This window comes from Leucoraja erinacea, chromosome 9 (genome assembly GCF_028641065.1).
Source record: "Leucoraja erinacea ecotype New England chromosome 9, Leri_hhj_1, whole genome shotgun sequence".
Taxonomy (NCBI): domain Eukaryota; kingdom Metazoa; phylum Chordata; class Chondrichthyes; order Rajiformes; family Rajidae; genus Leucoraja; species Leucoraja erinaceus.
The window spans coordinates 16,230,115-16,251,591 of NC_073385.1; the positions used below are offsets into that span (position 1 = coordinate 16,230,115).

Below are 21,477 nucleotides of genomic sequence, written 5' to 3' on the forward strand. Positions count from 1 at the left end.
AGAAATTATTTGAATAATGTTGTGGGATCTTTTATATGCATATGAATGAACAAATGGTGTCACCTGCAATTTGGCACCTCCACTTTCCCAGCAGCACAAGGGAATTTGCCCAATGTGCATTTATGAACATACAAACTAGAGAAAGGAATTGACCACTTGCCCTGCTCTACCCCATTGAGCCCAAATTCTAGATTTTCCCATAAAGTGGATACATGCTCCCCACATCAACTCTGAAAGGAACCAGGAAGTGTTTTTCTGCTTCAATCGTCACCTTTCACTTATCTAAACAAGAAACAAGCATAGCATGCCCAAGATATCCACATAGGATAAACCCAAACTTTCCATGTACAGGGTACTAGTCTAGCAAAATCTCTCAATTACTTCTATGCATTATCTTTAAATAATGAGACCAATGTTATGCTCAGTATTTCAGATTTAATCTCGACAATGCCATTTTTAACTGCATGCTCAAATACAAAGGACAGAACCAGCAGTTCTAGCTTCCCATGTCAGTGGCAGGAATTCCATTCTAGGGCTTGTGTTGGACGGTGTGCTTGTGAATAGTTTCAAGAGGTCTATAAACAGCAATTTCAGGGCCCAGGACTTGGGAGATTGGAGTGGTAAAGGATCTCCCCATCAGCTCCACTGGTGGACAGAGCTTATCAAATTGATAACAGGAATATACCTTTTTCATTTCGCAATATCATCAGGATTAAGGGACAGTGGAATGTCTGAAAGCATCACATGGCAAGGAGCGATACCCAGAACAGTTATATGGAATATAATTAGTACACAAGCTCTGTGCAATATTAATGCAACAAACTCAAAAAACTGGAATTCTACATTGATAGCACTTTTCATTGGAGCAGCTTTGTGAAATGCAAAGGTTTGCAACAACATTTACAAGCTTCTCCGTTAGCAAGAATTGAAATTCATGACATAAAGGAGTAACTCCGCTATCAGGCAGTATCTCTGGATAACATGGATAGGTGATGTTTCGTGTCGGGACCCTTCTTCAGTTTGATTGTAGGGGAAGAGGGGAAATGTTGGAAAAGAAGAGGGACAGGACAAAGCCTGGCAGCGAGTAGGTGTATAAAGGTGAGGGGGTTAAGCAACGAGGAGATCCATTAGGCCTCGGCAGACCGAACACAAGTGATTGGCGAAACGGTCACGGAGCCTATGCTTGGTGTTGCCAATTTATTTGGGAACACCGGATGCAGTAGATGTTCCCAATGTGACATTATATACATCAATGACGTCAAACATAGACTTGCACTCAGCCTGCCAATGGATCTCACAACTACCAATCATTTATTTTCCTTTTATTCCCCCTATGATAACTTTTCTTAAATCTCTTCACATCACAGAGCACAGAATGTTCAAGAAGGAACTGCAGATGCTGGAAGATCGAAGGTACACAAAAATGCTGGAGAAACTCAGCGGGTGCAGCAGCATCCATGGAGCGAAGGAAATAGGCGACGTTTTGGGCCAAAACCCTTCTTCAGACTGATGGGGGGGGGGGGGGGAGAAGGAAGGAAAAAGGGAGGAGGAGGAGCCCGAGGGCAGGGGAGATGGTAGTAGACAGCTCGAGGGTTAAGGAAGGGGAGGAGACAGCAAGGGCAAGCAAAACTGGGAGAATTCAACGTTCATGCCATCCGGATGCAAGCAACCCAGGCGGAATACGAGGTGCTGTTCCACAGAGCACAGAATGACTGATTTGTGTCTGTGCCTGCCCCTCAGAGCTAACTGAATGTAAAAGTAAAGCCTCAACGTTGTGCTCTTACATTGCTGACTTCAGGTATTCCGAGCTTCAGAAGTCGATTGGAAGGCGAAATTCAGTGATGCTTGATAGACAATAACCTTTATTAAACCTTTTAGTGAGGTTTAAGGTCCTGATCTTCAAATACTATTTGTCAGATGGCCAAAGACTGCCCTGATGCACAGGACAGCCTTTGGCAAATTTCATTAAATGTACTGAATGTGACTGTATGTGATGGCGTTTATTAGACAGTTTTTCTTAAAACAGATTTGATAAGCATCAACATTTTTCCATTACTTTTTTTCTAAATACAGGTGCACAATCTTTTATCCAAAATTCCAAATAACGAAAAGCTCCGAATAGCGGACATTTTTTCGGTCCTTGAAGATGTTCACTGAGGGCGACCCGCAGAGGTGACAGCGGAACCTCCGGTCGGTCCTCGAAGAATGGGGAACTAAATCCCCATTCATAAAAGAGAAGGTGAGGGTATATTGCGCGGGAAGGTTAATAGTTGACAATCTGCTGCTGCCTGCCCGCTGAGTTTAAAAGTTCCCACGGTAGACTCACGATACACAGTGTATCATGAGTCTTGCGTGGGAACTTTTTAAACTCAGCGGGCAGGCAGCAGCAGATTGTCGCTCCCTTCAGTTTCACCCCACCTACACCCCTCTGCTTCCCGGCCATGTGTGTGACCCCTTCCCTCCCCTCTCCAGCTCCCCGCCCATTGCACCGGCACGGGGGCTTTGCACTGTCTTCACGTCGGCGATGCCAGCAGGTCAGTGCCAGTCACCGGAGACGTCAGGACCAACGGGACACCGACCCCCAGGCCCACTGCAAGCACGGAGATCCCAGAGACCCAGCCAGCAGCAGCCCAGCCCCGTTCCAACTCCAGAGGAACACGCTCCCCGTAGGGACAGAAGCTGATGGTGTGCAAGGTACGTCCTGTTCTTGGGGTTGCGGATGAGTGGGCGCAGCTCGGGCTGTGGGCGAACTGCCACATGTCGCTATAGCGGCCCATCGGTGAGCGGGTTCCTGTTGGTCCTGACGTCTCCGGCCACCTCCCTGGACAGGAGCTGAGACTGGGAGCTGTACCGCCCTTGCCCCCTCCCTCTGCAACTGCAAACAACCCCACTCTCCTGCTCACCTGCAAGGATGGAGACGTCAGGACCACCAGAAGCTGCTCCCCGATGGGCCGCTACGGCGACAAGTGGCAGTTCGCCTACAGCCCGAGCTGCGCCCCCTCATCGGGACACCGACCCCCTGGCCCACTGCAAGCACGGAGATCCCAGATCAGCAACTCCAGCCCAGCCCCGCTCCAACTCCAGAGGAACACGCTCCCCTAGGGGCAGAGGGTGATAGTGTGCACGGTAGTCTTGATCTTGGGGTGGCGCAGCTCGGGCTGTGGGCGAACTGCCACTTGTCGCCGTAGCGGCTCATTGGAGAGCGGATTCCTCTGGAGTTGGAGGGGGAGGGGAGTATTGTGCTGTTTGATCGCCCCCTGCTATCCCAGGGACAGGGAGACACAGCGGCTTTTGAGAATGGTGGGCAATCACTTCCAAAGTTCTGCCCACACAGTCAGTACACCTCTCCTACACTTGTCTCCCGCACTAAGATCATCTCGCAGAGAATGATCCCAGCCTAACCCTCCCTATTCTCTACTATTCTGCAAGAAAAAAATTACATTGAAGACTCAAACTCGCGATCGAGTAACTGCCGGGATCGAGGCGCAAACTCGCGACCTTGCGGATATGAGCCAAGCACTCTACCACTGAGCCAGCCGTTAAAATCTACGCTAAAAATCTTTCATTCCGAAAGCCGAAAAATTCCGAATTACGAAAAGTGTCTGGTCCCAAGGCTTTCGGATAAAAGGTTGTGCACCTGTACACCTGAAAGATATCTGTATGTATATGGCCTCATTTGGTATTTACAGTATCACTAAAAAAAATTATTTGAGACATGTAAAGGATGCTTTTGTGGTTAGCATGTGCTAAATAGAATCTGTCTACGTATTCTGTGCATTGTGACAAATCCAAAAGAATTGTTCAGTTCACTTTGGGACAGAACCACACTAAGCCATTCATCTTCTGATCAAATGGACCTCTTAACAATAACACTCCATGCCTTCTTTCTATCTACCAGAACTTCCATTCAATAGGAAAGCTTTGTGGAACTGGATCTAGTCAGACCCACCCACACACACAATTCTGGATAGGTATCTCCTTTAGACAGTTTTATTCTTCAAAATGGACATTTCCCCCTTTCAATAACATATCGATGGTGCTATCAACTGTAATTGTTAGATTGCTGAAGAGAGCCTGCTGCAGACTTGTGGTCAGTTTCATTTTAACGTAGAGAAATCCCCTTTTCACAAACTCAGAGTTAAATGATGAAACTATAAACTTAATCAAGATACTTGATTCTACATTAATTGTAAAAATGACCTGATTTTTATTTTGGAAAAATGGCAGTTGATTTAATTTTCACTGTTTTACATCCCATTGAAAATAAAAACTCATTCAAGTGTAATCTTTACAAAAGCTACATCGGCCCAATTTTACATGGAGGGATATGGATCACGCATCTTTTCAACCCGAGCATCTTTTTACAGTCAATGATTTACAAATAATGCAGATATTATCCCCGTTAATGGACAATTAAAAAAAATGGCTGAGGATTTGATCTAATTATACATATTCTCTTTTGAGAAATTTTAATGTCTAATTGAATTCTCTGGCGAACTGTCTTCTTAACTGAATTCGCCTTTACACTAATGTAGTTGTACTTCATGCTGGATTCAGAATATGCTAGACTGAATTGGTGCATTTTTTGTATGCTTTGTAAAATTATACAGGATGTTATTATTTTGAACACAGAGAAGCCAAAGGGTAGTGATTAAATAGGATGCTCTAAGTTAGCTATGTAGGAAGTTTGCTTGGATTCCATTTAGACTTTAACATTATGAGTTTAGAATTTATGCAACGCTTACTGTACACCCAGACCAGTCTTCCCACCAAGTAATCCTTCTGCACTTCAGGCCTGTTGTTTGTAAGGTGAAGCAAGAACATACAGGAAATAGTTCCAGAGAAGCAACACAACGTTAAAGTACCTGGGAGTAAAAATAGAGTAAAACATTACCATTTCCCCCCTCTCTCTCCCACCCCACATACTCTTAAATGTTTTTGTGATGTGAATCATACTAAAAAAACAAAATGTATGTGTAGAATGGTTGCAAAATTTGGAGCTAACACACTATTAAAACAATAATTACACTTGTGGCATTCGAGTAACTGGAATCATATTTGATGGACAATCTTGAATAGGATTTATTTTTATTAAAAACTGTCTGAAATTACCCTACAGAAGCTGGTTGGGTTCACTGAGGGCAGATTGGTACAGGATCTTGTGGATGCTAAGTACAGGGTCCATTCTCTCATATACCATAATTCCATAAACTTAACTCTTTGTGAACAGCAGTTCTCAAAATAAGTTGCCAACTCCCAACCTTGAAATCTTAACCATTTCTCTTTCCACAAATGTTGCCTGACCCGAAAGTTTCCAGCATTTGTTTTCATTTCAGAATTCTATCTTCTGCAGTTTTGATTGTCGATAAAAAACTAGCATTCTCCTAGCCCAAGACTATTTAAAATGGAGACATTCTCAGGATGGCATTAACTGTACTGGCAATAAGAGTTCTTCATCAGTTCCAAAACTACCTACCATTTAGCATCTCCTACTCTGCCTGTGATAGAGCTCACAGGTCCCACACTGGCCAATTCAGCCATGTCAAAGCCAACAATGGAAAAACCCATCTTCAAACAAGACACTAAAGGAGAGAGATTGGACTATTTTTACTAGGGACAGAAATTCTAATCCTGTAGTCGCATCTGTTCGATGTTTAAAATATAGCAGCATTGTGGCACAGTCATGTCAAATATATGACTCTTGGCACTTAATTGAAAATTTAGAATCAACACCGGCCTTTAATCAAAAAAACATGCCAAAATGGAGAGAGTGATCCAAGGATACAAGACACATTTATTTGTCACATGTGCCAGTTGGCACAGTGAAATGTGTGTTCACCATACAGCTATACAATTAAAAATAAAGTACACAACACACGATAGAGTCCAACATAAAACATCCCCACACAGCAGAATCAGTTTCCCACTGTGAGGGAAGGCACCAAAGTCGGTCCTCTTCCTCTGTTGTTCTTAATGTTCACCAGTGGTCGTGGCCTCCCGAGCCCTCCGCAGTCGCCGCTACAAAGGTGGCCCTTTCGACGTCGGACCGGGAGAACAAACTCCGCGGCTTGGACCTCCGAATCGGCCGCTTCCTACCATAGTCGGCGGCTCCCATAGTCCACAGGCCGCGCTGGGCGGTGATTTGCGCAGGCGGACCTCGGCAAAGGGTCCCAGGGACTCCGCAATGTTGAGGTCAGCGCCGCCCGCGTTGGGAGCTCTTCAAACCTCAGCTCCACGATGTTGGAACTCCGGAGCTTCAAACTGCAATCCAGGTAGGCATCGCGCCGCTTTGCTCCGCGGTAAATCCAGCGCTACGACTCCGCTGCTGAAGCTCTGGTCCGGGTACCCGGCAGGAAAGGCCGCTCCGATCCAGTGGTTGGCCGCGAAGAGAGGGGCGAGGACGCGACTCGTAGAATAGTGGCATCCTCGCCAGTAAGTGACTGAGAAGCTGTTTCCCCACTTACCCTACCCCCCTCCCCTACATAAAAAAGTAAAGAAACTCCAAACACACACTTTTAAGACAAACTAAAATAAAAAGATAGAAAAAAACGAACAGACTGTAGGCAGAGGCTGCCTTCAATGCGGTGCCCCTAGTGGAAGCTGGTGGAACAATACAAACTTAGCAGGCGGGATGTGGGCTCCATTAGTAGGGAATTAATTTTAGTTTGGCAGAAGCACACCAGTAATGAAAAAGTAGATAGATACTTAAATAGAAAATTAAAAAAATCTGATAATCTTTGAAATAAATTGTTCCAACTTGATTTTGACTATAACAGTCCTGCAGGCACCAGTTCAGTTGCTTTTTATCGCACTGCTTGCGTTAAGTGCAGGCCTTTGGATGACAAACGACAACCTTCCAAAGATAACTAGTCAGTACATGAAATGAAAATATAACAGTTTGTATTGTGTGCCAACTATCAGAAATATCCCATTGAAACCATTTCTATTTTAAATTTTAAAAATGTTGAGGGAGTAATAAATTGACTGCTTTTATACTTCAAGGTCAATGATAAATAAAGTGTGGAGAAAGAAATCCCTTTCTTTTTCCATAACTGTTGCTTGGCATACTGAGTTAATTGAAGATTGTTTGAAAAATATAGCATGGAAATACTGTAGCTCCGACAGCCCACCAAGTCCATCGATCTCCCGTTCAGTGTAGGAAAGAACTGCAGTTGTTGGTTGAAATCGAAAGTAGATGCAAAATGCTGGAATAACTCAGCTGGACAGGCAGCATCTCTGGAGAGAAGGAATGGCCGACTTTTCGGGTCGAGACCCTTCTTCAGACTAGTTCCCATTCAGACTAGTTCTGTCATCCCATTTTTTTTTAATCCACTCCCTACACATTAGGGGTATTATACAGAGGCCAATTACCTTACAATGACTTTGGGCCAAGTGGGAGAAAAGCAGAGCACCTGGAGCTAAACCACTTGGTCACAGATAGAATGTTCAAACTACACACAGACAGCACGCAAGGTCAGGATAGAATCCAGTCCTCCAGTGCTGTGAGGCAGCAGCTTTCAATGTTTTGCTTGTTTTAATATGCCTTTCCCTCTCATTACACAAATGTTCCAACCTAACAGCGTGAATAATGAATTCTGCAATTTCAGGTAAACTCACACCATTCCTCCTCCTCACCTGCTCAGTTCTTTCACCTCCATGCAAAAAAACATTCTTTCACTGGGCGACATGGTGGCGCAGTTACTGCCTTACAGCGCTTGCAACGCCAGAGACCCGGGTTCGATCCTGACTCGGGGTGCCGTCTGTATAGATTTTGTATGTTCTCCCTGTGACCTCGTGGGTTTTTTCTGAGATCTTCGGCTTCTTCCCACAGTACAAAGACGCACAGGTTGGGAGGTTAATAGGCATGGCCAAAAGTATAAATTGTGCCTAGTGTGCGTGTAGGATAGTGTTCATGTGCAGGGATTGCTGGTCGGCGCAGACTCGGTGGGCTGAATGGCCTGTTTCCACGCTGTATAACTAAACTAAACTTCCCCAGTCAAAGCAGTTAACTAATTGAGATCAGTTTCTTTCCCCATTTCCTTCAAGAATGCTTCGCCAATTCACATTAACAATGGGTCCTTTCACATATTTCTTCTGAAATGCCCTTGAGCAGGGAGGGGCATATTCCGTATTTGTTGGTGGAAGGGTAACCATTTGTTTCTTCCTTCTGTTGTCTGTGGCACCAAAGCAGAAGCTGTAAGGATGTCAGGAAAGACACGTGTCTCAAGCTATTGCAGTTTCCTCTTTTCGCATCTCCCTTTCATTCCGACAGTGCATTATTCACCAAAGATAACAAGAAAGGCACACATTTAGCAAAGAACAAATCAATAAAAGCTCAAAGAAACATCTTGAATTGTTCCTGAAGAAAACACTGCTGACAATCCCACTCAAGTTGCTCTATTGGTTAAATTTTTCTTTTGTAATTTTAAGCCAGGGTTTGAACAAATAAATCTCAGCCTGGAGCTCACAAATCAAATATGGATTTGTCCGTTGGCACACCCTTTGATTATACACTGACTATTACTGACTGAATTTTTAAATACATGACTTTAGCTTAGTAGAAAAGGGTTACATTATATTCTCCGACTAATGTTTCTTGGAATATATTTATCAACACGTTGGGCTTTCAGGAAGAGTACATCATCAAATTCTTTGTTGTGGCATTAACTACTTGTTTAGGTTTTGTTGCGAGAATTCTTGCCTTAGAATGTAAACCACAATTTGAAGCTCTACCCCACTTGGCCACAAAGTCTATAATAACATTCTGGTAGAGTACCAAAAGGAATCTTTAGAGGCTTGACCATTCCCTCTACCATACTGCCTGACTGACGAGTTCTGCCAAAACTTTATATTTTGCTCAAGATGCCTGCGTCTGCAGCTTCTTATGTCTGCTTTATCTTAGGCAATTACTTGGGGAAAGGATTCTGAGGTGGCCAATATAGGATATACAGAATCCGTCTCAGATGGGAGAGCAGTTTAACAACGGATGTAGGACACGGATATATTCCTTCTGCCATTTTTGCTAGGTTTGCTCCCAAAGAGACTCAAGTTAAAGCTCCTTCGCCATATTGATTGCTCATGGGGCAGGGAATCCCATGAATAAGTGCGGGTTTCAAGTACCTGGTGGATCTGGTGACAGGCATACAAACGCCATAGCTTTCCCATTGGTAGGCAATTGTCACTTCCGTCTTATTACAGCCTCAATATTTGTCTGGAAGAGGACACTGATGTTGGTTCATTTATATTCCCAGGAGATGTGGAAGATTTTGAGACGCGACATCCAAAACCCTTTCCTTATCACGACACAGGAGCCCATTTGTCCAATAGGGTCTGTCCCGGTTCTAAATAAGAGAAATCAGTACCATTCTCCCTCTCCTCATTTCCTTGTAGCTGTACAATTTATTGTTCTTTCAAGGTCAGTTTATTGTCCCATGTACCAATTAAGGCACAGTGAAATTCAGATGGCCACAGTCACACCAATAAAAAGCAACAAGACACCCAAATACATTTTTAACATGAATATCCACCACAGCGACTCCTGCACATTCCTCAATGTGATGGAAGGCAAAATAAAGTTCAATCTTCTTCCCTTCTTTGTCCTCCCGCAGTCGGGGCACCCCAATCTTCCGTTGTCGGGGCGATCTTGGCTCCAGCAACTGGCGGTCGAGCCCTCCGCATTGGGGCGATCAAGCTCCCGCATCGGGGGTGGGGGGGGGGGGAATCTCAGCTCTCCGTGCCGGGCTATCGGACTCCCGAGTCGGGACTGGTCGAACCTCCCGTGGCATGGAGCTTCCCAACATCAGTCTATCTGAGACTGGGAGCTCCTCGATATTGAAATCCACAGGCCACGGTTGGAGCTTCGATTCCAAGCAAGGGATCGCAGGCTCCGATGGTAAGTCCACGACTCCGCTGTGGAGCTCAAAGTCAGTCTCGAGCAAGGCCTCCAGTTCCATGATGTTAGGCCGTAGAGCAACCGGAGAAATGATCCGGAAAACAATCGCATCTCCGGCAAGGTAAGAGATTGAAAAAAAGTCCCCCCCCCCCCAAAATAAAACAAACCAGAGAACATTAACACATACTTTTTAAAACACACTAAAAATAACAAAAAAACAAAAAGACAGACGGACTGCAGGCGAGGCTGCCATTGCTGACGGCACCAACCTGGTAAAATTTCAAACCTCTGTATTGTTTGATTTCACTAGATGGCACACACAGATTTTTCACTGTATCTCGATACACATGACAATAATAAAGCAATGTTTATTCTCTCTCTCAAGCCCATCAACTCTCCTTTAATTGGTTGCTGTAAATCAATCTGCCATCACATCTTTAGAATGTTAGAGGAAGCTAAAGCACTCGGTACAACCCATTTGGTCAGGGGTTGGTTTAGGTTCATTATTGTCACGTATACAGTGAAAAACTGTGTTTTGTATGCTATTCAAACAGATCAAAGATACCCTGCATAACTACAATCACGTCAAACCCGTACAACATCTACAGCAACGGGCATGATAGAGTGCATAATATAGTTCTCAGCATTGTAGTGCAACAGTTTTATAGACCTAATCCAATGGCCACAATGGTGTGGAGGCGAGTCAGATAGTTCCCAAGCTTATGGAGAGACCGTTCAGAAGCCTGCTAACAGAGAAGAAGCTGTTCCCAAGTCTGGTGATGCACTTTCATGCCTCTGTACCTTCTGCTGGACAGGAGTCAGAAGGAGGAATGACTTGGGTGGGTGAAGTCTTTGATTACGTTGGATGCTTTTCCGAGGCAATGTTTTGTGTAGATGGAGTCGATGGTGGGAAGGAAGTCTTGCCTGGACTGGGCTACTCAACAATTTCAGACAGATCTGTTCCCAAACCAAGCTGTAATGCAGTATGCTTTCTATGGTGCATTTGTGGAAATTTCTAAGAGTCACTGCAGACATGCCAAGAAGTAGAGGCAGTGTTGTGTCTTCTTCGCTTTACATCAATGTGGTTGATTCATGACAGATTATTGGTAATATTAACATCAAGGAACCTGAAGCTTTCATAAATTTCCACTTCTGCACTGTTGGTGCATGTCCTTTACCCTGTTTCCTGAAGTTGATAATTAGCTCCTTCTTCTTGCTGACAATTTAGGGAGATTAACTGTGCTTGACACCATGTCACTAACTTCTCTATCGCATTCCTGTACTCAGTCTAATCATTGGCCCACCACGATGATGTTGTCTACAAACTTGTTGATGGATTTAAAGCCAAATTTACCCATCGTTAGGAGAGTATAGGGAATAGAGTAGAGAACCGAGAATACATCTTTGCAGCGCAACAGTGTTGATAATTATTGTGGAGGAGGTGTTGTCGCCTTTCTTCACTAAAATGTGCAAATTCTACACAGTGATAGAACGTGCAAATTCTACACAGCCACATTCAAAGGTAGTTAACCCAAATTCCCTCTTGTGCAGCTCTAACTGCAGTAAAATACATTTACCACTGCTGTGCTCTTAGCTGCTAGTCCTTGAGGTTCCTTGAACAAGATTATGATTGCTTGTCCTTGCATTTCATTTGCATTATCATAAGACAAATGACCTGAAAATATTAACTCTACAGATGTTGCCTGACCTGCAGTATAGAGCCAGCTTTCCCTGGTTTTATTTCAAATTCCCAGTGCTGTAGTTCTTTGCTTTTCAATTCATGGGTATCATTGTTAAAACGATCAAATCAGCTCCTATGAAATATCTCACAAGGATCTGCCACAGAAAAAGGCTATATAAATTCAAACAGCTACATCACATGCCCAAAAAAGTTGACCACTGATCAATACATCAAGTACCTTGAGACAGGAAATAGAGTTTGCCCTTATTGGAGATCATTCTACAAATAGGCTTTTTTCAAAGAAATTGATAGTGTTAATCCAAAAAGTCAAATAATACATTGGACATTTTTATTATTTTAAAACCGATGGAGCATTTGGATAATTTTAAGAATAAAAATATGTAAAGACATTTGATATCAGTACAATAAACTAGTTCGAGACATCTTCAAAAAATGATTGATGGGTACAATATGCAGGCAGCATAGAAACAATTAATGAAAAGTGGTATACTTATTAGTTTCATGGCCTCCCACTCCTCCCCCCCACCCACAAACCAACCTTGTCAATAGGCAGAACATAAAATGTCAGACTACTATCACTAGGCAACATCACTTAATGATCTCAAAATGATTTGCATTTATTTGTTGCCTTTCACTGATAAAGCTCATCCCACAATAATGCTCTGCAATGAACTACTTTTGAAATGTGCTTTTGTAACATTAGAAATCTACCATTCAAGTTATACCAATTAAACTTTGACGGACACCAAAGTTATGACAACCAGATCATCAAATGTGTTTTATGGAACTGTTCAAATCATTTTTTTGCTTTGGAAATATTGACAAAGTTTACAAATATACCCAAGAACAAGCAGTTTTGAGGATTTCTTCCTTGCCTAGACCACCTTTTCTTTCCCAGTCTTCACAAAAAGATGCACAGTGGTGCAGCTGATAGAACCGCGACCTCACAGCGCCAGAGACCCAAGTTCGATCCTGACCTTGGGTGCAGTCTGTGTGGAATTTCCACATTATGCCTGTGGTCACATGGACTTCCTCCAACATTCCAAAGACATGTGGGTTTGGAGGTTAATTGACCTCTGGAAATTAGCCCTGATTGTAGTGAGTGGATGGGGAATTGGGATAACATAGTGAACTAATGTGAATGGGTGATCGACGGTCCGTGTGGACGCGATGAATCAAAGGGCCATTTCCATGTGTGTCTCTAAACTAAACTGAACTTGCGTCACAAAACAAAGGTCAAAGTAAAACATTTTTACAGATTGCTAGTGAAAAACAATAAATAATTCCAGAATAAAAAATGATAAACAATTCTGGAATGCGAGGTCATTGTACAAATTTGATCATGCGCTTTATCTTCAGTCATTCTTGCATGGCTGACATCTTTCCCTGCGTAAAGGTTCTTTGCGCCCATCAGATGCTCCCAAGCACTGCCCCTCCACACAATACTATTCTGGAAAGCATGCAAGTTAAATGTATTTACTTGCATCCTTGGACAAACCCTCCCCACACCCCTAAACTTCTTCACTGAAACAATGCCACCAGTATTTTCTTATCACTGATTCACCATCCCAACATCAGAATCGGCCTCTGTGATGCTGTAATCCTTCTATTCCTGTGGTTTCCCCAGCAACCCAACCCTGGCCCCACTACATAATGGCAGCCTCTCAATCACTCAATACTGCTGGCTTTCCATTCCACCAGTTTCCAAGGAGACACTGCTAATCCCTCCCCTCAATCACCAAAAGACTACCAATCCTATTAACAAACAGCATTTGAGAAGTACTACCCAGCATCCAACTTAAGCAGCAATGTGCAAGCAGTCTCTGCTGCTTGAAGGTCCCGCTAACCAAGACCAGCTACAAATTGGAGGCAAAGTCAAAGCCATGGAAATTCAGTGATATCCAGTTTGAGGGATTTCATCCTTTTAATATGCATCTGGTTAGCAATCAGTTCCAAAATATTGTGCAGGTAAGAAAATCAAGAGAGTGGTTTATTGTCACACGTACCAAAACGGAACAATGACATTCTTACTTGCAGCAGCGCAAGAGTTTTGTAAACTGTACTCAATAGATATAAAATAAAAAGTTCAATAAATAAAAAAACCCCAGTATAACGCACAACACAAAGCCCAAAGGCCCTACCAAGGCAGTTCGTAGTTTTGTTGGAGTTCGTAGTATTCAATAGCCCGATGATGGCTGGGAAGAAGCTGTTCCTGAACCTGCATGTTGCAGTTTTCATACTCCTTTAACTTCTTCCCCAAGGCAGAAGTGAAATGAGAGCGTAGCCTGGGTCATGTGGATCATGGATGATGTTGGCTGCCTTTTTGAGACAGTGCCTCCTATACAGTGCTTTCCATTATGTTTGGGACAAAGACCCATCATTTATTTATTTGCCTCTGTACTCCACAATTTGAGATTTGTAATAGGAAAAATCACATGCGTTTCAAGTGCACATTGTCAGATTTAATGAAAGGGGATTTTTATACATTTTGTTTTCACCATGTAGAAACTAGCTATGTTTAAACGTAGTCCCCCAATTTCAGGGCACCATAATGTTTAGGACACATGGCTTCACAGGTGTTTGTAATTGCTCAGGTGTGTTTTAATGCCTCCTTAATGCAGGTAAAGAGAGCTCTCAGCACCTAGAGATATAGAGATATGCCATTTATTGTCACTATACATGTACAGTGAAATTGAAAGCTGCTCGTACTCAGTGCATACATATAATTTAGTACAAAAAAAAACAAGAAACAGAAAAACAAAAACAGAAGGGAGAAGGGAGAAGGGGGGGGGGGGGGAAATAGGTGCACAATTCTGCGGCGCTATATACATATATACAGATGGAAGTCCGGGTGTTGGGCTGTGAAGTCAGTGCAGGTGTGAATTTGAATTAAGAGTAGTTATAATTTTCGGAAAGCAACTATTTCTGAGTCTATTTGTCCTGGATTTGATGCACCTATAGCGCCTTCCAGAGGGCAGCAGGTCGAACAGTCCAAACGCAGGATGGGAGCTGTCTTTGATGATCTTCTTTGCCCTCCTAAGGCAGCGGGAGGTGTAGATATCCATCAGGGAGGGGAGAGGGCAACCAATGATCTTCTGCGCTGTCCTAGTCTTTCCTCCAGTCTTTCCATCACCTTTGGAAACTTTTATTGCTGTTTATCAACATGAGGACCAAAGCTGTGCCAATGAAAGTCAAAGAAGCCATTTTGAGACTGAGAAACAAGAATAAAACTGCTAGAGGCATCAGCCAAACCTTAGGCTTACCAAAATCAACTGTTTGGAGCATCATTAAAGAAAGAGAGCACTGGTGAGCTTACTAATCGCAAAGGGACTGACAGGCCAAGGAAGACCTCCACAGCTGATGACAAAAGAATTATCTCTATAATAAAGAAAAATCCCCAAACACCTGTCCGACAGATCAGAAACACTCTTCAGGAGTCAGGTGTGGATTTGTCAGTGACCACTGTCCGCAGAAGACTTCATGAACAGAAATACAGAGGCTAAACTGCAAGATGCAAACCACTGGTTTGCTGCAAAAATAGGATGACCAGGTACAGCTTGCCAAGAAGTACTTAAAAGAGCAACCACAGTTCTGGAAAAAGGTCTGGTGGACAGATGAGACGAAGATTAACTTATATCAGAGTGATGGCAAGAGCAAAGTATGGAGGAGAGAAGGAACTGCCCAAGATCCAAAGCATACCATCTCATCTGCGAAACACGGTGGTGGGGGTGTTATGGCCTGGGCAAGTATGGCTGCTGAAGGTACTGGCTCACTTATCATCATTGATGATACAACTGCTGATGGCAGTAGCATAATGAATTCTGAAGTATATAGACACATTCTATCTGCTCAAGTTCAAACAAATGCCTCAAAACTCATTAGCCAGCAGTTCATTATACAGCAAGACAATGATCCCAAACATGCTGCTAAAGCAACAAAGGAGTTTTTCAAAGCTAACAAATGGTAAATTCTTGAGTGGCCAAGTCAATCACCCGATCTGAACCCAATTGAGCATGCTTTTTATACGCTGAAGAGAAAACTGAAGGATACAACCCCCCAAAACAAGCATAAGCTAAAGATGACTGCAATACAGGCCTGGCAGAGCTTTTTACCAGAAAAGACACCCAGCAACTGGTGATGTCCATGAATTGCAGACTTCAAGCAGTCATTGCATGCAAAGGACATGCAATAAAATACTAAACATGACTACTTTCATTTACATGACATTGCTGTGTCCCAAACATTTTGGTGCCCTAAAATGTGGGGCTGCTGTAATTTCTACATGGTGAAACCAAAATGTATAAAAATGGCCTTTATTAAAATCTGACAATGTGCACTTTAACCACATGTGATTTTTTTTAAATATTTCAAATTGTGGAGTACAGAGGCAAATAAATAAATGATGGGTCTTTGACTCAAACATTACGGAGGGCACTGTAGATCCCTTTGATGATGAGGAGGTCAGTATCCATGGTGGACTGGACTTTTTGTAATCTCCTTCATTCTAGGCCGTGATGCAACCAGTCAATATGTTCTCTACTGTACACCTGTAGACGTTTCAGAACATTTGCTGACATACTAAATCTCCTCAATCTTCTAAGGTAGCAGAGTTGATGAGCTTTCTTTGTGACTGATCAAGACAGATCTTCAGAGATATGCATGTCCAGGAAAGTGAAGTTATTGACTCACTCCACCACCAAACCTTCGATGACGACAGGTTTGTGGATCCTCCGCCTTCCTCTTCTAAAGAGATCAGTTCCTTTGTTTTACTGAATGTTGATAGCAAGGTAGTTGTTCGCGCCATTCAATCAGACATTCCATATTCCTCCTATACTCTGACTCACCATTATTTGTAATTCGTCCAACAATGGTGGTGCTGTCTGTGAATTTAAAGGTGGAATTGGAACTGTGTCCGGCCACAAAGTCATGGGTATAGAGTGAGAAGGGCAGCAGGCTGAGCACACAGTCTTGAGATGTCCCTGTGCTGATGATTATCGAAGAGGAATTGTTGGTGCCAGTAGTACCGATTGTGCCCTACTGATGTGGACATACAGGATCCAATTGCAAAGAGATGCGCAATGACCCAGTTCCCCGAGCTTGGTAACAAATTTGGAGGGGAACTGGGTCTTTGATGTTGAATACCAAAATGTAGCCGACAGACAACAGACAACATGTATTTTTATTATCCAAATGGTCTAGTGCATAGTGGGGAGCCAGCGAGATCACATCCTCTGTTGATCTATTGTGGCGGTAGTCTTTGTCAAGAAGAATTGTAGGAACAACCACTTTCCAGTCATGCAGAGAGTGAATGAAAACATTACAATTTTTAAATAAACAAGTTGTAATTACAATTACAACTGCTTTTATTCAATCAAATACTTGCCTCCTATGTTTGACCAAACAGATTTGACGTACGTTCTGAGACAATCGTATTTAAATGCACAAGATTCTGCTAGGTCTCGACAGGGAAAGCAAAGTGGATATTTATCGAGCTGAGATATGTGGAACCAAGAGTCAATCTCAAATAAAGGTTCACCCTTTCAGAGCAAGGATGAGAAATTTCATTACCTAGATCAGAGTGCCTCTTTGGAATTCTCCACATAAGAGGACTATGTAGGTATGTTACAAAACCTACCTGAATCGTGTCTGAGAATCTGCCCCACCCCGTGTGCGCGATTTTGACGCTGTTTAGAGGGGGCGGGTTTAAAACGCAATTTTTACTAGGGTGTTGCAATCGAAAATGTTCAGCCTAGTAAATCATTAACGAAAAATCGCTGAAAGACCCCGTCGCAAAAGGTATTATTAGTTTTTATGGCCTTGTATAATAGTTATAGTAGTTTAAAAATCACTCTCTAAACCCGCGACCTCTCGCAGCCCCAGGGTTTTATAAAGCAAACAATTAAAGGTATGTACCTTATTTTTACATTAAAAGGGGCTTCTTAAGAACCCTGTATATAAAGTTTTCTATAGCGAGTAGCTAATTTTGGGCTCTTTATATCCCGCAGTATTTTTCTGGGCATTTGGGGGCACAAATCCAGCGCAATGTGAACGTTCTAAACCAGCGCGTTCACAGGAACCCACTAGAAAGCCGATTTAAAATTGACTTTAATTTACAGCAATTGAACACTAAATTCCTTCCATTTGGCCTATAAATTAAGGTAAATGAGATTTTAAAATCATGTTTTATTGTGAATTATTTATGAATATTATTTGGACACTTGGGCTATTTAAAAACGTTAATCATTTATTAAGAAATGGATAGATGTTTAGATCTAGGAATTGAAGTTTGAAATTTGCTACACTTGGGTAACTAACTAATTATATGCTTTAATTTCAGGTCATCCAAGTTAGATTATTTTATGTTTGTTTCAGAATGGTTCAATCTACGATAACTGAAAATTTCATTCAGTTCTCTTAATTTTTAAGAAGGTTATGGCCTTTTGACTGTCCATGATCACAGCTTTTTTGTTATGTCCATAGAAAATCAATAGGGAACAAGATGCTAATTTCCGAGTATGAAAATGGCCATAACTTTTTAAATACTTGAGATATGAAAGTGAATTAGGTGTCAAATTAAACTTATTTTTGTGCTTTATCTGATGGGATCAATTACAGACTTGATTTTTTAAATCTCAAAATGTTGTAACATTGCTAGACTATGGAGGTTCATTTGCCGAATATATTCAACACAGAAATCTTGAGATCACACACACGATTTTCCATATAGATGAAGTAGGGCTCAGTCTGAATTTGGATTATTTCTGCTAATCAATGCATTTTCTCAGAGGTTATTATGCATCACAGCAGCACAAGGGCAGTCACCTAATTTCTATGCATACACCAAGGTGGTTTAATCAGCTTTTCCTTAAGTTTATCTGTAACAAATCAGGCATGAGATTTTGCCAGGATTGTCAGCTTCCCCAAAGTTCAAACATATAGACTATGCAGATATAGGAATTTCTCTGAGCAGTTTCTTGCCAGGATCACATGGCTGTAGCCCTGGTGGGCCTGTTGCACACAACACATCTGTACTCCAACCTCTCTGCCCCATTCTGTACATCTTGGACCATATCTGTTTCCTAGTACAACTGCAGCCATTCTTCATACACCACCACCCTGCACAAAGTTGCAGTAGAGGTACTTGCATGCATATCCTCCCTTTACGTGTGGCATCAACACTGGAAAGTTACAGAACTGATAGAAATTCACTGACACAAGAATATGAAGTTAAAATTGTAAACAAAAAGTGCACCCCAAGGATACAAACATACTGTTGGGAGTCCAGAATAAATTAATGTTTGCGTCTTACAGTATGTAACACAATTTTTAACACACACAGCCAAAGATTTAGTATGAATTTTCCAACTTTAGGCAAGATTTCCACATAGCCATACTAATGAAAGCCGCTACATTTAGATGTACATCAGTACTAGTTAAAGTCACCCATGTTTTTGAATCAACAACACAATGCAAAGCAAAAGGGATTAAAATGAAATAAAAATTTCTGCTTCAGATACAATTTGGCCTTACCTGGAGATGCAGATCTGGAAATACTGTTACTGTGCAAATCTTCTACGTCTAAAGAATGCAGATCTGTGTATGATGGAGCCAAACTTAGATTGCAGGGCTCCTCAGACTGTGTCGTCCAACTCCCTTCTGAAGTCGGAGGTTCTCTTGAGCCTAAAATCAGTAGAATTTGCATTTTCAAAAAGCTGTATTATAATCACCACAAAAACCTGCATTACCTTCATAGACTGAACAAAGGGAGATGTGTATTGACATTGGGTTGAATTGAGTAATTGAAGCCTCACATGGTTATTGAAGTATCCAAAAAAGTAGTTTAAAAAACAACAAGTACTGCCTGACCTATGTGATTGAATAAAATTATGTTCTGCATTTACCACAAACAAACAATTTCAGAGGCAAAAGAGAGTTATACAGAATGATAAAAGATTCTTTGACCCAAGTTGTCCATGCTGACCAAGATGTCTAACTATTAGCCCTATCTGGCCCACATCCCTCTAACATTTTCTATCCACATACTGTCAAACTATCCTTTACACATTTTAATTACACTCACCTTTATAGCTTCCTATAAAGCTTGTTCCATATACCCACCACCCTCTGTGTAAAGTTTGCCCCTCGAGTCCCTCTCAACCTTCTATGTCCTCTAGTTTCAGACAAAGTTTAAAGAAGAGGTGTGGGGCAAGTTTTTCTTTACACAGAGGATGGTGGGTGCTTGGAACACGCTGCCAGATGTGGTGGTGGAGGAGGTATTATAGTGCCATTAAAGAGGCTGTTATATCAGCAATCAGACAGATATATCAGCCATGATCACATTGAATGGCGGTGCTGGCTCGCAGGGCCGAATGGCCTACTCCTGCACCTATTGTCTATATGGACACATGCAGGGAATGGAGGGACATGCATCGTGTGTAGGCACATGAGATTAGTTTATCTTGGCATCATGTTCGACACAGCCAAAGAGGCTTATTCCTGTGCTGTACTGTTCTATGTCCTAAAATACTATTAGAAACATAGAAACTAGGTGCAGGAGGCCATTCGGCCCTTCAAGCCAGCTTAAAAGCCACTATGGTGTCTGTGTCCATTACCACCCTTGGCTGCATGTTCCAGGCACCTACAACCCAAAAATTAATGGTCCCATACATCTTTTAAAATCTCCCCCCCCTCACACCTTTAAGCTATCCCTCTAGTCTTTGACATTTTTAGTCTGGAATAAAGTTCCAACTATCCACTCTACAACAGCCATGATCTTAATCACTTGGCAGAGCAGGCTCAAGAGACAATGCCCTTGTCCCATTTCTAATTCATATGCAAAACCAGAGAAAGATGTTAAATTCCCCCACATAAGACAACTAGCCCGATCGGTGAAGGTGCCTCCATTTGGTGAAAGTCCTGGAATGGCTTTGGGTTTTGTACATGACATTCATAACCTTTTAACAGCTACTCCACCAGTTTGCCAAAAAGCTCTCTGCCATTGAAAGGAATATTTAATACCAAACACAATAGTTCTAAAAGGAAATCTGAGAAACACAGACTAGCAGGATGGAATAATTTTTTTCTTGAAAGGTTCATCATGTTTTTGCTATTAAGTCACTGTCTTCAGAGTACTGCAATGTTCAAGAACTTGAGGTCTTTCCGCAGGACTGGACAATAATTCCTTAAAGCATGTTGGATGACCTCTACTACGAAAAAAAAACTCGCTATTGTGTTGTATGTTATTTGATAACTCCCACAAATGGCCCAGTTGCTCCCAGTGTACTGTGGAAGAATGTCAATTATGCAATTATAGATCCAACTAACTAATAGTGTAGGACTGGGTCAGTGGTTTGACTGTTTTTATCACCTCCAATGCAAAATAGACACAGGCTTTCCCAGAGGATTAGAAAAGACTGGAATTGCGAAGAAAGGCCAGATAAAGGATTACTGACAGCTGCTTTGCACTATTCATGTGAATTCAGCCAAACAAAATGTATTTTTCACATGGTTTTAATCTAACCGGCTGAGTCATGTAAATCTGACCAATCAGCATTGTACTGAAATGATCATTCTCATCTTTACAATGAATTGTATTATCTAAAGAATTCAAAAAATAATAAACTATTTTCTATTACACTAAAAATTGTGTTATGTCAAATTATCTTTGATTTACGCAAGTTCAGCATTTTGAAATACAACATTATTGATTCACCAATACAGTACCTCTAAACAGTCATTGAGAACTCAGGCCCACTGGAATGTTGACTGTGGTTAGTTAACCAGAGGGTGCAGTGGTCAGACATGTGGGTTGATGAACATCAACAATTGAAAGACCATTTTCATAAGGGACACGGGTCTGGATTGCCACCATTCAATGCATTAA

The 21,477-nt window shown here is 42.2% G+C and overlaps 1 protein-coding gene across 1 annotated transcript in view; it reads right to left on the reverse strand.

The window, feature by feature from the left end:
* Positions 1-21,477, reverse strand: part of ston2 (stonin 2) — an 88,817-nt gene that overhangs the window by 32,900 nt on the left and 34,440 nt on the right. Inside the window, exon 4 of the mRNA XM_055640196.1 lies at positions 19,125-19,274. Within this exon, the coding sequence (XP_055496171.1) occupies positions 19,125-19,274 (150 nt within the window). The remainder of the gene's footprint in view (positions 1-19,124; positions 19,275-21,477) is intronic.